Source organism: Cryptomeria japonica, chromosome 10, assembly GCF_030272615.1.
Source record: "Cryptomeria japonica chromosome 10, Sugi_1.0, whole genome shotgun sequence".
In the NCBI taxonomy this organism is placed as follows: domain Eukaryota; kingdom Viridiplantae; phylum Streptophyta; class Pinopsida; order Cupressales; family Cupressaceae; genus Cryptomeria; species Cryptomeria japonica.
This window is the reverse complement of record NC_081414.1, coordinates 681,399,967-681,416,684: the sequence shown is the minus strand read 5'-3', so window position 1 is coordinate 681,416,684 and position 16,718 is coordinate 681,399,967. Positions and strand designations below refer to the sequence as shown.

Genomic DNA, 16,718 nt, shown 5'->3' with positions numbered 1-16,718 from the left:
AAATAAGAATAAAATATGAATGAATGTATATTAAATTATATCACTCTAACATAAATTTTAATTATTTAATTTTATGTATAACAATTTACACTAAATTATTTATGTAATATAAACTTATTAAGCACCATTAATGTGATTAATAACATGCTTTATTTTTTATTATTCATATTTAATAAAAACTATTAATACATAATACATTTAATTTTTAATATCTTATTGTTTGAAAAATAAATGTTAAATGAGGGCTTAAAAAATAGGTGAACTCCTAAACTTAAGGAAAATAAATATTTATTTAAAAAATAATAATTAACTTTTAATTTGTTAACATATACATAAACTAATTCCCCCTTTTTTTAATTCAAATGTGATAATATCTCCAAAACGATAGATTTATTATTTGGGAAGTCCTAAGAGTCGAAGTCTCTGTGTGATGATATCCCAGTTTCTAATTTCACATCGGAGAAGCCCTCTCCGTCACTATCTCCCAGTTTGCTTGGCCTTCCGCATTAATTAGTGCTGTTTGTTACAGATAAGTCCTTACTCTCTCACATTGTATGTTCCAGGATAATTTCCCACGGCAATTGAAGGTTTAGCGATAAAAATGGGTAAATTAGATCTTATGGATTTTCCAGATGACCTGTTGTGTTCACAGATTTTAACGCGACTCCCTCTGATTGAAGCTGTTCGCTTTTCTGCGGTTTCGCGAAAATCGTATAGAGGGTGGACGCAGTTACCCCATCTGAAGTTTTGTGATGAGTTTTTTGATTCTATTCGTTCTATCTCTAGAAAGAGAAAGGTTGTATCTAAATTGACTCGCCAAAATATGGCTGCAGATATAATTGACAAGATTATTAGTATGCAGTGTGTTAGCCTGGAAACATTTCAGCTTTGCAATTGTGATTGGTTTGGTAGTAGCATTCACAAGTGGCTTCTGTCGATTTCTTTATCAGGGGTGAAGTGCGTAGATTTGAAATGTAGTGGCTTCCGTGGATTTGTTTATCAGGAGGTTTCGGAGTCCATGTTTTCATGTGTGAGTCTTACGTCTTTGTCTCTCGAGAATTTTAAGATGACAAAAGTGCCTCCATTATTTCAGGGTTTCCCCCAACTTGAAACCCTTTATCTTGAAAACGTTGGGTTAAGTGAAAAGGCATTTGAGGTGATTTTGAAATTATGTCACCTTCTTCAAAGTTTGACAGTATCCCAATGCCGATTGCCTTCAAATTTCAGAGTATTTTCCTCGAGTCTTAAGTCTTTCGCTCTTCTCGGACTGGATGGTCCTCGCTGTTCAATGGAAGCAAATTGCCCAAGATTAGAGCACATTAAATTTATTCAATGCTATTGCTTGAAAATGGTGAATATATGTTTGCCTGTATGTGTACATTTGGAAACCGACTTTCCACTTCTTCAACATTTTGCAACAGTAAAATCTTTGAAGAAAATTACCTGTTTCGATGATCCGAGCTTCCATCCTCCCAAGGTTCTACAAAGCTTTCCTCACTTGGAAGAGTTGTGCATTGACTATCCCTTATTTTTATTTTATCCAAATGTAAGTATTTCTCTTCTTTTAATCTACTTCAAAACTTTCCTTTTCAATCATTTGAAACCAAATTTTAAATGACATTTTGGAAAACACTAGTTCACAATTTCGAATTTCTATTTAAAGAAAAATGCTAAAATGATTCTGATAGTGCAAATTTTAACGACTTGACCTTATTAAAACTTAAAGCAATGCTTTGCATGCAGGTTATAGCAGAGTTGACTCTACAGCTAGCAAATTTGAAGACATTTACAGTGAATATTGGGTCTTATGATATAGACTACGTAATACATGATAAATTATATGTTGTGGCTTTTATGTTCTGCTCTTGCGTTTTGGAAGGCTCTCCTATGTTGGAAACAGTGAGAATCTTCATGAATAGTAGAATCTTCATGAATAGCAGGTCCAAGAAATTTGGGCATTATGAATTTGATGTTGCTCATGAAATTGTTAATGATTTCCTAAGTTTTGCAAGGGGTTTCCCACAAATCAAAATTTCAGTGTCAAGGAGGATAGTAAGTACAGGTAGGCGATAAAGTTACCAAGATTTGACGTGTTCTTAAATTCTTGATTAGCAACATATTAAGTGTGTTATTTTGGTTTCATGGAAGTGTACTCAGCTTTACACAACGCAAAAAGATGCCGAGAATGGTTAGTGTGAAATTTAGTTCATTTCTCAAGAATGATTTTCTCTATAAAAGCCCTTGTACTGATAGATGTTAAGTTGTGATGGAATCACCATTCAATACTGGCGTTTAATAGTTTGGTGTCTGTATAGAGAATTTTGTTTTACTTGTTAAAGTCAAATATCAAGAGAACATTATTAAAGAATTATCTGGCGAGGATTTTAAAAAAAAAGTAGCACTTGTACTCATTAGGAGATTCAAGGGATGCGCAGATATTAAAGGTAAAATTTAATTGAAGATCCGCTATGGAAATGAAGTTAAAAAAATAGAGTTTTTGTTATTTATTCAAAAGAAAGTAGTAATGGATTTTTATTGCGATGCAATTGTCCTAATTCTATAGGTATTCTACCCTTAATCTCGTTGATGGATTGATCAATACAAAATAGTAGCTTGGTGTATTTATCTACAATTAAGTTGCCGGTTCCTGTTTGGGCTTGGGTTTGGGTTTAAGATTTGGGTTCGCGGGTTCGGCAAATTTTTTTTTTGGTTTTGGATACGTTAGTACAAAAACATATAAAAATAAAAAATATATACATATATGCAGCAGTAAGTAAGATGAAAATTCACCACCACGCTAATAGTCAAATAACATTACATTATATGAGAGTGGAAGTGCAACCCTCAATATTCATTCAGTGAATGAATATTGAGGGTTTCACTCCCACTCTCATATTAATTCTCTTTTATGAAAGTGAAAAAAAGGTACAAAAACTAGGCCATTACCAATAACGTACCTATAAAACTAGGCCAAAGAGTAAGCCTCACAATTTGTACTCCAATTAAAATGTTTTAAGGGCACCAACCCTAAGGAGTCTCCAAACCTCTGTCAATAAGTGCACCGACCCTTTCAATCCAAGCCCTTTGAGCACCAACTCAAGGTTTTACAAATATCAACTTTATCTGAAGGATAAATGTACAATACCACTGATTTCAACTTTAATAATCATCAAAATTCTAGAGGCATAGATATGTAAAATATTTAGAATCTGAATGCCTACAATTCTTCAATAAAGTGATGTTACACAACTGATACACAAAACTTTGTACAATATTATCCAGCAAATTGTCAGTCTTCAAAAGTACTTCTGTCTGAATCCTGCAATGCTTCCTCAGTACTGTCAAATTTCACAACACTTCAATCGGTTCTGAGATAATGTAGAGACTGAATTTGAACCTTTATCTGAAAATGAAGTGACAGTATACTAGACCATAAAAAAGATTATACCTGAGAAGAGAAGCATGAAATATGAATCATAAATGTGGACAGTTCATGATCCGATTCTCCCATCTGCAATATTCATAGGATTCTCTCCAAAATACTTGTATCCTTCACTACTCATAACATGAATCTATGCTTTCAGATGTACAATAAATAATTAAGTTATTTTTTTCCACTTAGGAAAAATACTACAGCACACCAGCAACTCTCCTTTATCGGATCAAGTTACCATATAAATAGATATTCTATACCACAAGAAATATGTATGGTTCAGTTCGAACTGTTAACTGCTTTGGTAACAGTTATAATTGGTTAGTGGTTAGTTGATAACTGCCAACTAACAACTAGAATTAGTTTCTCCCAAATCGATTGCTTTTTGGCTTTTATCGAATTGTGAAGAGACAATAATTACAACCGAATGGCTTAGTCATAATCACCACTGAACTGCTTATGCTTAATCACAATCGATTTACTTATGCTTAACCAAAACCCGTTAAAGATGGTGCTTATAAAGCTTCTTTATTATTCTTTGACAATAACATTTTAATAACATTTGCCATCAACACTACCGAAAAACACTTGTGTTATGAACGATATGTATCTTGTTCTTTTTAGGAATACTGTCACTGCAAACTTTATATCTCTGTCTGATCAGATACAAGAAGCATCAGACTATATAACTGAAGGTATTAATGGTAATATCAAAACCAAAAACAAATCGAAATCTCTGATCTCTCTCTTTTAAAAAAAAAAAAAAGAACAAACTTTCTATATAAGTTTGTCATCTTCTGAATTTGTGTGCAGAGCAAAAACACCCACCATACAGATCCAAGGCACAACTGTATGCAGACTGAGAGCATGCTGTGCATATCCAACCCCTGTGCAAATCCCAGGCATGACTATGTGCAGATTGAGAGCGTTTTGTGCATATCCAGAAGACTATATAACCATCACGTACTCCTGTCTTCATTCTGTACAAAACTATCTTCAGCATATCATCATTTACTAACTGATTTAGTTTTGTGTTCAGTTTTGACTGCAATGACAAATTAATGTAACAATCACACTCTCTAAATCTTTTGCAAAGGTCATCCATAAATCTGTTAGTGAACTTAAATTTTAAACTAATATAACACAAATATTACGTATTATATCCATGCAAGATTTTATGAAACTATGGAGTGATGAGCAAAAATTCTTGAGCAGCATCGAAGATGTTCTCAAAGCACTCATTGGCCCATATTTTTGTATTAGAGCAACTGCTGCGAACACACAAATCATAATTTGGAATTCATGTATAACTCATTGTGCCCTTTTTGGATCATATTTTGATTGTGAAGCTGGACATGGATCAATGTAAGAAAATTCATGTACCCACCATTATTAAATCGACCAGGTCTGATGCTACAGAAAATTAGAAAACACATCATTGAAGAAGAAACTTACAGATAAACAGAGACTTCAATAATTTGGGTGCTCTGTTTCCTTGAATTTATTACCCTTATACTCTCTCAAAATTTTATCCTATAATTCCTAAAGAGTATTTTAAGTCATCAAATTAGGATTGGGGGTTCGAATATGCCTTTTTGGCATTAAAAAATAATTTTAAAAAGTGAAAAAAAAAAAACACTTTTTCCACCAAATTCCTGACGGTTTCTGTGAAAAGAGCAAAATTCTGCCTGGGTTCTTCTGGGTTTAGCAGGGACGAACCCACAGGGCTTGGGCAGGACCCTGTCCGGACCCAGGAAGAATTGACCCATGACCAGGACCCGGGGGGAACAGGAGCAGGGTCCAGGTAAGGAACCTGGTAATTTAGATCTACAATTTCAGTGGTGATCAACGACAATGATAGAGAAATCATGGCTATGGACAGCAATGCATGCATTAATGAAAAGAAGTTGGGAAGAAGGAAATCAAATCTTAAGATATTAATGCATTCAAATCCATGATATTCTTTTGAGCTGTCTCATCTGGTTTCCAGCACGGTTTTCCCCTCTTCCAAACCAAGAAAGGTCCTCCACCTCTAAGAGCTATTTCATTTGTCCGGCATCCAGATGGGTATAGTTTATTGGAGCCACTATATACAATTCAAGCATAAACATCAAAATCACGACTTTAAAAATGAAAATTCAATAGAAATATCTGGAAAGTAAAACTCAATGAAAATACTTTAGAAGTCCTTAGGGAGTTCGAACATTCTTGTACATATTGTTGTGGCACTTCTTTGATACCTGTAATAAAAAATTATATATTACAATATTTATACACTACAATAGAAATAACATTGCAAGTAACTAAGAAAAAGACATTGTTTAAAAAATTTGAATATCATATATACCAAACTTGTTTTCATCAAATAATACATGGTAATGTGTAGCTCTGGATGTTCCCTAAAGTAAATTCATAAAAAACGGAATTAGAGCAGCAAACATATGTTCTTTGCATCTTGAGAAACAAAATTGAATTTTGTTAATAGTATGTGATAGCACGCAATACTTATGAAAGAAAACAAATTTCTTGGATGGCATATTTGTATAATGATGATAGTTGAGCAAAAAAAAAAGCATTTTAAATCAAAAATTCTATTTTAGCCTAACGAGAGCTTTTCTCATTTATTATTTAATCTGTCAGTGACCTTATGTAAATAAATTAGTCTTTTCGTCAGATATGACAAGCTTTTTAAAAGTACCAAGTCATAATTAATAGAGCACTTACTTGCTACGTATACTATGCTCTATTTTGAGGAACAAAATAATTAGGGGAAAAAACCTAGTTGAACATTGTTGGGTGCATTTTCTTAGAAGAGCTTAGTATGATGATTCTTTTGGGCGATATGTAATGTCCCCATTTTTTGGTTCTCTTTTAGTGCATTTGTTGTTGGCTCTCTGGGTTGGTCTCAGTGGTATCAGAGGGGTATTTTGATGTTGTCAGTGTGTTTAGATGGATTAATGGAGATGAACGACACTTTTTGGAGTGATTTTAGACAACTTGTTTGAGACTTACTATTTTTTAGCGGGCCCATTTAACACTTACTATTTATAGTAAGTTTCAGTGTATCTTAGATTGGGCCAAATTGGTGTTTGGACACGCTTAATATTTTTGGCAATTACTATTTTTAGTAGGTGTCTATTTTCAGCAGTTGGGTCGGCCTTTGTTTCTACAATAGTGTAATATTTTATACTTGGACGTTGGGTGAAGTTTTATTGTGTTTGAGAGAAATATATTTTGGTTTTTATCACCTAAGTCTTTAATATTGTTGCTTTATGACTGAAGTGATTTGTACCCCTTGGCCTAGTTGCACAATGCTGTTTTTAAAAAGGGGGCCTTTTATGTCTTAATGGGATGCCAAGAATTAAGAGACTTATCTTTTTCTAAGGCTAAATTTTGTTAATTTTAGCAATCAGATTGACAGTTAGAAACAAAAAACACAAAATGCACACATAACACAGTGATACCCTGGGAAAACCTCCCTCTTGGAGGTGAAAAACCCAGCAACAATATCTCAGATCCAATATATTTCAAGGGCAGAAACAGATTACAAATTAGCCCAGCCAGGGCACAACATATAATCATCAAAGTACACACTTATCTACAACTCAGTTCTTATCTGAACTTGGACGAATTTCCAGAATATAATTTGCTATTCCCTGATGATATTCACTGACTGAGAAAAGCAGATTCGGCAGTCTTGACAGGCTTGCAATGTGATTTGCCTGAGATAAGTTCGCTCACTGCATAGGGGATACGCTTCATCAATAGGATCAGATTCGCTGCTAAGGATAACTTGACTTGTGCAGATCACAGTTGATAATTCGCATATGGCATAGATATGATCGCTTGATGAGATGATGTATTGTGACTTCAAGTCACCTTGAATTTATATGCCTCATACACTTAACTGTCTTGGTCGGCCTAAAACATATTTGGCGTCAAGATACAAATTTAATTTACAAGTTACATTAAATAGGTCATGCACTATTTGCAATTTACAATTACATGAATAGTACGCCTAGATAGGGCCTGCCCTATATTGGATATAAGCTACTGAGATATCAAAATGTCAAGGCCGACAAACCACTTGACATTTGTGTAGTAGGTCGGCCCCCAGAAGGGATCCGACCTAGCTACAAAAAACAACACTCCCTCTTAGCTAGGGAGGATTCCTTCCCAAGGATCAAGTCACATAGCGACTACCACCATGGCTACTCCTAGAGGGTGGGTCCATCATGGCTACTCCCATGTATGGAAAGCATGAGTTCTTAGTGTCATCTCAATATGATGTTCACCATAGCTACTCCAAGAGGGTGAACAAGCACATCATGGAATTTCTCCCATATATCCACTCGCAGAGGGTGGATCCACCATGCCTACTCGCAGAGGGTGGAAGAGGCTTTTCACCTCAAACTTCTCCCAGGGAAGGTGCATTACCACCATGCCTACTCGCAGAGGGTGGTTCTACCATGCCTACTCGTAGAGGGTGGTTCCACCATGCCTACTTGCAAAGGGTGGAAGATACAACTTAATGTATCATTGGTGCTGAGACTCCCTCTCAGGGAGAGCTTCATTCTCTACAACTCCAAGCTTGTTTTGAAAATATTCAAACTTTACTCGAGCACAAGGCTTGGTCAGAACATCTGCTGTCTTCTCATTAGTGCTGATGTACTTCAACTGAATAGCAATCCTTTGCACCATATCCCGAATATAGTGATACTGAGTTTCCACATGCTTTGATCTGTCGTGAAACACAAGGTTGACAAAAAGCTTTACACAGCTTTGGTTATCACTATGGATAACTGTAGGCTCCCAAGGTTGTCCAAACAATCCTGCAAGGAGCTTATGAAGCTACAGTGCTTCTCTAGATGCCACACAAGGTGCAATATATTTTGCTTCCGCAGTACTCAATGCTACTGAAGACTATTTCCTGCTGCACCAGTAAATCATGTCGGATCCCACGCTGAAGCAAACTCTAGAAGTGCTCTTCCTATCAGTGACACTTCCTGCCCAATCAGAGTCAGAATAGCCTTCCAAGGTAATGACTGTATTGGTGGAGTACTTCAAGCCATAGCCAACTGTGCCACACAAATATCTCGAGATATGCTTGGCTGCAACAAGATGAACTTGCCTTGGTTCACACATGAATTGGCTGAGAGCACTCACTGCATAGCAAATGTCAGGTCTAGTGTTAACTAGATACATCAAGGATCCAATCAATTGCTTGTACTCGGTAGGATCTGCAAAATCTGAATCAGCTGTAGATGCACTCAATTTCTTTAGGTTAGTCTCTAGGTTTACAATCTAACATTCCAAATCTCTTCAAAATATCAATAGTATATTTTCCTTTCCTTAGAATAATTTCATTAGGTCTTTGCCATACTTCTAACCCTAGAAAGAAATGCATGAGACGTAAATCTTTCATTTCAAATTCTGAAGTCAATTCTTTCTTGCATCTAAGAATGAGATGATCTTCACCAGTTAGAAATAAATCATCCACATATAAAACCAGAATTAACATTTCACCATCAAATACTTTGAAGTAAAGGTTAGGATCAACATCCATCTTACAGAAACCCAAGCTTACCAAATACTTGTCAATTCTTTCATACCAAGCACGGGGGGCCTGTTTAAGACCATATAGTGCTTTCTTTAATCTGCAAACATGAGATTCTTTCTCATGAGTCACAAAACCTTCTGGCTGCTTGATATAAACCTCTTCTTCAATGACACCATTTAGAAAAGTTGTCTTTACATCCATCTAATGTAATTTCCATCCTTTAGCTGTAGCAATAGCTATGATAGTTCTAATAGAAGTGTATCGAGCAATAGGGGCAAAGGTTTCTTCATAATCTATGCCTTCTTTTTGAGAAAATCTATGAGCTACAAATCTAGCTTTGTATTTTTCAATACTTCCATTAGCAACATTTTTAATTTTAAACAACCATTTGGAGGATACAATTGACTTACCTTTGGGTCTAGGCACAATATCTCAAACATCATTCTTGATGATAGACTGATATTTTTCATCCATGACATTCTTCCATGCTTGTTGATTCATGGCTTCTTCAACGTTGGATGGTTCTGTCTCAATGATATTGCACATTAATGCAACATAGTTGGAGAACTTCAAAGGTCTCCTACTTTCTCTGAAAGTGCCTCTAGGAGCTGCAAACTTTTTTGCCTCCTAAATGGTGTTCCTTACCCAAAGGGGTCTCTTCTTACTCACGATAATATCTCTAGGCCCATCGGTAGGACCCATATGCTCAATTGGATCATTATGTTTTATAGGTTCTATAGACTCCCTTTGAATCTCAGTATCATGATCAATATCCATGTCTTGATTATCATTAACTTTATTATCAATCTCTATAATGGAACCTTTAGATCTTTTGAATGCAATATTTTCTTCAAAAGTAACATCTCTACTAACCTCAATATACTTCTGATTTGGAATGTAAATTCTGAAAGCTTTAGAGGTTTCACTGTAGCCCACAAGAATCCCTTTCTTGCCAGAAGGTTCCAACTTGGTTCTCTTCTCTTTAGGAACATGGACATATACTGGACTCCCGAAGATCCTCAAGTGGCTGATATCAGGTTTGATCCTTGGAAATGCTTCTTTTGGAGGCATATCCTTCAATACACGGTGAGGGCATCTATTTTGAATGTATACAACAGTCTTAGATGCCTCGGCCCATAGGAAAGTCTGCAGATCTTGATCATGAATCATTGCTTTTGCTGCCTCAACTATGGATCTGTTCTTTCTTTCTGCAACCCCATTTTGCTGAGGGTTGTAGGGAACACAAAACTTCCTCTTGATCCTTGCCTCAATACAAAAATCATGAAAACTACCCGAGGTGTATTCGCCTCCATTGTCAGACCTTAAAACTTTAATTCTTTTCCCAGATAGATTTTCAGCTAAGGCCTTAAATTCTTTGAATCTACCTAAGACCTTATTAGATTCTTTTGACTTCAGAAAGTAAATCCAAGTTTTCCTAGAGTAGTCATTTATAAAGATTACATAATACAAGAATCCACTTGGAGAAGCAACAGTCATAGGTCCACATAAATCAGAATGAACAAGAGCTAATTTTTCCTTAGACCTACTTTGACTTTGACGGAATGGACTCTTAGTGTTTTTACCCATAGCACAACCTTTACATGTATCATCATGAACATGTTTAAGTTTAGGCATACCTTTAACCATCTTCTCAAGTGTAGAAAGGGCTTGGAAATGGAGATGACTGAGCCTTCTATGCCATAGCTCGCTTGACTCAGGTGCTTCATGAATGAGAGCTCAAACTAGACGTGCTAAGAGCTTATATAGACTCTCATACCTGTTCCCAATGACACGAGCTGATTTGATGCTGGACTTCTTAGACCATGCAAGCACTCTTCCCTTAGAGAAAGCAATCTGATAACCTTTATCTTCTAGTGCAAATATAGAGATCAGATTTCTTTTGATTCTCGGCACAAACAAAATATCACTGGGGTGAAGAGAAATTCCAAAATCTAAATTAAGAGAAGTAGTACCAAAACCTCTTACAGAATATCGAGCATCATCACGAATAACCACATGAAGGCTAGACTCCACCAAATCTGAGAGATGCTCCCAATAGCCAGTGATGTGCCTAGATGCACCACTATCAATCATCCATGTATCACTGTCCGTAGGAACATTGGTTGACAAGGCAGAAATGAAGATGAAATCTTCAACATTCTTCTGATCTGAAACTTCATTTATGTTTGCTCCTTGTTGCTTTGGCTGAGATAAGCAATCCTTTGCATAATGACCAAACTTGTCACATCTGAAGCATCGGATGTGGGAAAGATCCTTCTTCTTCTTCTTTGAATCAGGGGCAGCAACAGGCCTTTGATCTCTATTCCTCTTGAAGTTGTTCTTCTTCCAATAGCCTCCTTTCTTCTTGATGGACTGAGCAGCAAGAACATGATTGTCTTCATGTGTATTCTTGATAACTCCTCTTGCAACCAGTCTTGATTCTTCTTGAATGCAGTCAGCCCTTAATCTATCAAACTTAGGAAGATCAGCCCTTGCACTAATTCCTTGAATGTAGGATTCCCAAGATGCTGGAAGACCATTGAGGGCTAGCATAGTCAAATCATTGTCATCAACAACCTTCCTAATGGATGAGAGCTGATCTCTCAGATCAAAAATTCTCATGAAGTATGCCATGACTGTTTCACTTTTAGCCATCTTGATGCGATGAAGCTGTTGCTTCAAAGCTAGGGCACGACTAGTGTTATTGATTTCATACATCTCTTCCAATGTCTTGAACTTTTCGCTGGCAGTCTTCAGCTTGGAGATGATGGGTACAATATGATCCTTCGCGGAGTACACTATCATTCTCTGAGCTTGAAAGTCTTCCTTCCTCCATGCAGGCTTCTCTTCTTCTATCTCGCGCTCAAAGGATTCTTTATCTACGAAATCTGCAAGATCGCTTCCATTCAATGCAAGCATAATTCGGAATCACCATGATGTGGAATTGGATGCACCATCCAATCTATCTTCAACTCTGAGCACCATCTTGATAGGAAGCAATAAGAGCAGACTGAATATAAGATGTTGCTGCTAATCTGATTACACTAATACGAACCAAGCTTTGATACCATGTTAATTTTAGCAATCAGATTGACAGTTAGAAACAAAAAACACAAAATGCACACATAACACAGTGATACCCTGGGAAAACCTCCCTCTTGGAGGTGAAAAACCGAGCAACAATATCTCAGATCCAATATATTTCAAGGGCAGAAACAGATTACAAATTAGCCCAGCTAGGGCACAACATATAATCATCAAAGTACACACTTATCTGCAACTCAGCTGATCTGAACTTGGACGAATTTCCAGAATATAATTTGCTAATCCCTGATGATATTCACTGACTGAGAAAAGCAGATTCGGCAGTCTTGACAGGCTTGCAATGTGATTTGCCTGAGATAAGTTCACTCACTGCATAGGGGATACGCTTCATCAACAGGATCAGATTCGCTGCTAAGGATAACTTGACTTGTGCAGATCACAGTTGATAATTCGCATATGGCAGAGATATGATCGCTTGATGAGATGATGTATTGTGACTTCAAGTCACCTTGAATTTATATGCCTCATACACTTAACTGTCTTGGTCGGCCTAAAACATATTTGGCGCCAAGATACAAATTTAATTTACAAGTTACATTAAAGAGGTCATGCCCTATTTGCAATTTACAATTACATGAATAGTACGCCCAGATAGGGCCTGCCCTATATTGGATATAAGCTACTGAGATATCTAAATGTCAAGGCCGACAGGCCACTTGACATTTGTGTAGTAGGTCGGCCCCTAGAAGGGATCCGACCTAGCTACAAAAAACAACAAATTTTAGCCTCCAAAAGTTAATGCCCAAGGAAGAGGAGAAAATTAATATTTTAAAAAGGCTCATTATATTTTTCAAAAGGGGGATGCCTAGGGGATATAAGGAGACAAAAGTAAATTAAAATATTTTATTTGAAAACTCTTAAAAAGCTAGAAGTTTTCTAGAAATTTGAACCTTCGGTTTTGGAGGGAAAAGGGTTGAAACAAAAAAAGAGGCCTATTAATTCATGTTTGAGCTCTCATTTCTGTATGTATCTTTGGACAACATAACTTGATGTTGCTGGATTGTTTCCAGGGTTTTATTTTCTGCTAGTTGAGGACAAAAATGCTCATTTTTGCTTACTGGTTTCGGTGGTAAGAGATCCACCCTAGCCAGAAGGAGCGATTCTACTTCAGGGATCACATTTGCATTCACAAAGTTGTGATTTTTCATCATTTTAGAGTTTGGAAATGAAAATTTTCTCCATATTTTGATGTGGGTTTGAAGGTTTTTGTGCAATTGACACATTGCTTTATTTGGGTTTTTGTTTGGAGGTGTTTGCACATATTTTCAGAGGTCTGATATGTTTTTATTATTCTGAAAATTCACTTTTTCCATGGCTGGAAGTATTATTTTGTTTGCAGCTCCATTGGTGATCGAAGTTCGGTTTTGGATATTGTTCCAAAAGACTCCTCAGAGCTGGGCACCACCTTTTGAGTATTCATTTGTGTCTTTTGGTGAAGATTTTATTTCCTGGAGCAAATCATCCCTCCTAGGGAGTTGTGCCAATTGTGGGTTATTGCACAAAATGGGTCTGCTGTTGTATAGACCTGAAAATCTGCCTTTGGGTGAATGTACTGTTGTTTTGTAACTAGTTTGGAAAATATTTATAATGGATTTGAATTGCCAAAGGCAACATTCGAATCCATTACGATTAAATAGGGTTGGGCCCTATCTCAATCTAATATGTAAAACAAATAGGGCTGGGCCCTATTCCAATGTTGTTCAGATCATTATAGGGCTGGGCCCTACTTCCCTTATATTCCTAACATATAATGTTCAAAACGCATGGACCTATTTACCAAATGTGTGGGCTAACGTGTGGACCCATCCTCATTATGTGGCGTGTGAAATCCATCTGCTGTGCATCTATTGTATGAAGACAGTGAACATCATTGATGGGCAGCGCAGCATATCATCATAGAAGCACAGTGAACCATCATCGAAGGAAAGCGAATTCATTGTCTTGTGATTTCCTTGCATCCGAAGGACTGAGATAAGTCGGTTTCTATCTATTGTCATCTGCTGCTATTGTGCCTGAGTTGGGTCAGACTTGTAACTATAATTTCTGTCTATTATAATCAGATCTGAAGATCTGTTGTTGCTGGGTTTTTCTTCCAAGGGGGAGGTTTTCCCAGGGTAGTCTTGTGTTGTGTGCCCTTTCTATTTGTGTGCTTTGATTCTTGTGACTCTGCATTATTATTTCCTGCTCATTATTGTTAATCTGATCACGAAAACTAACATGTACCAGGTCTGATTTGCACATTCAGGTCTGAATTTCAGAATACTTTATGATTTGCTTCATTTATGTTATGTTTTCCTTATGATAGAGAAATTACTTCATTGAATATGGATTGTATTTCTTGTATCTCAAACATGATGAATGAAATAAACTATTAAACTTATTCTGCATCTTTTGTTTAGTCTGAAAGAACACAAAGAAAAAATTATAACATAGTTTATTAAATTAAAAGAACAAGAAGGTACCACCTTCAGTGTTTTGAAAAAAAAATCAAGGGTGGTCATGACAAACTAAAACAAGGTTTAAGACTAGGTTTAATGGTATTAGTAGTGGGTTTTGTTTCGCAATTGAGATATAGAGCTTTATTGAAGCTATCATGTTAAAAAATGCAGCAACAGCTATAGCCAAGAGTATTGTTACGATAGAAGGGAAAGGAAAAGGAAAACAAGAATACCATCATAATCACCATCTAGAGTTGTGTTTATATGGTAGATGGTAGAAGTGGATTTGTATTAAGAAGTGGTAGAACAAGTCAAAGTTGTTACTTGTTAGGATTCAAAATTTGAAGTTTTTGGATTGGAATGCAATATTGATATGGCTGGATTGAAGAATGAGTCCAAAATGTTGGATTTTGATGATGATGGTGACTGTGATGGTACAGTTGTAGTATGTGGAAGTCATTGATTGAGTAGGACCTGATAGCCCAAGCCTGCAGGTTCTAGCTTGGGTTGTGCTTGTTTGGGCTTTTGGCTATGATTATTGTTCAATACTCGTTTTTGCGTGCTCTGGATGAGGATGCTAGGTTTTGTGTAGACAGAGCAGGGCTCAATTAGGTTGTATGGGCTAGGGGATTTGGGGGTGTGGGTGTTGTGGTTGGTGAGGTGTTTTTGAGAAACAAGAGAATGAGTTTTTCTTTTCTTCATATGGAGATGAGCAGAAGCAGGGCAGATGATGCAGACAAGAGGGCCCAAAAGTTTCGATGGTCCAAACAAGGACCTATGTGTTTCACAATATTAGAGGTAATTAGTGCTCTCTATTTTCTTATAAGTAGGCTCTTGCTGCTTGTAGGAATTTTTTGCATTTGAATGGCCTGAATTGGACACATTCAATTCATATGAGTCTCAACTGGTTGGATAGAAGTGAAGTGGGTTTTGTTTATTTGAAATGGGTTGGGCTTCATTTGTTTGGTCCCCATTGAAATGGATTTCAGTAATATCAACTACATTTGGATGGGTTCCATGGATTTTGAGTGCATTGGGACACGTTTTCTCATTTGGACTGCATTGGGACATGTTATTTTCTCATCTGGATTATGTTTGGGATGGTTCTTTATTTGAATCGTGTTAGAATTGGTATATCTCATTTAGATGGGTTCTATTTGTTTGGATTGCATTCAAGTGCGTCTTCATGTCTTTCAAATGGGTTTTCTTGGTCGGGTCACCACTGAAAATGTTCTCAAAGGGACTGGTGTTATGCTTTTGGCTTGTGGATTCCATATATTTGATTTTTAGGATTGGGATATGTATTACTTGTGGATTGAATTGAATTATGTCTCAATCCATTCAAACGGCCTTTGTCCATTCTGAATTGCATTTAAGTGCATCATGTGTCTTTCTAATGGGTTTCACTTTCAATTGTCTTGCCTACACTAAAATAGGTCTTAGTCATAGGGAATTTTATACATTAGGATTCCACCAAGATGGGCTTCATTCATTTAAGTCTTATGTCACAGGACATTTTCGGCAGTGGGATGGTTTTATATGCTTGGGTTGCATTATAAGTGGTCTCATTGCATTCAAATTAGTGTAATTTGTTCTAGACTGATTTGAATCTAGTCACCGGTGTCAAATGAATTTCTTTTGTCTGGTTTACATTGGAATAAGTTGCATTTCAGCCCAGTCCACTGAAATGAGTTACGGTTACATAGCTGTAATTAGACAAGTTTCATGCGTTTTGGTTTTCCTTAAAAAATGGAATGGATCCATTTACTTTGGAGTATTTTTTCTCAGATGGGTTGTATTGAAATCAATATACCTGCAAATGAGTAAGATAAATGGACTGCACTTACATGGGCTTGCATTCAAATTGTATTTTACTGTTCAACATTGGGGTGAGTTGGACTTGTGTGGATTTAATTGAAATTGGTCTGATTCTGCTCAAATAGGTTTTTGTATTAGATTTGGACTTCTGTTTTTGAAACATGTTCCATTGGTCTGTTCCTGCTGAAATGCTTTTTAGATATATTGACTGCTGCATTTAGACAGCTTTTTTTTTTGTCACCACTTTCAGCATTTGAACAAGTTTTACTCATTTGGATGCATTACAATTGATATCTTTTTACTTTGTGAGTATTTAAATTTGAGTTTCAGCTGTCCAGATTGTGGTAAAGTGGGTTTAATGTGG

At 36.4% G+C, this 16,718-nt stretch overlaps 1 protein-coding gene across 3 annotated transcripts in view; it reads left to right on the top strand.

Annotated features, from left to right (window-relative positions):
- Window positions 1-387: 387 nt before the first annotated feature.
- LOC131063445 (uncharacterized) overlaps window positions 388-16,718 on the top strand; it is a 38,005-nt gene continuing 21,674 nt past the window's right edge. For 2 of the 3 annotated variants that reach the window (XR_009111066.2, XR_009111065.2), the window contains exons 1-2: window positions 388-1,546; window positions 1,744-2,062. Coding sequence is in view for 1 of the 3 variants with exons in the window: in XM_057997249.2 (XP_057853232.1) it covers window positions 602-1,546; window positions 1,744-2,062 (1,264 nt within the window). In the remaining 2 variants the exon portion in view is untranslated. The remainder of the gene's footprint in view (window positions 1,547-1,743; window positions 2,063-16,718) is intronic. The other variant, XM_057997249.2, reaches the window with a different exon arrangement.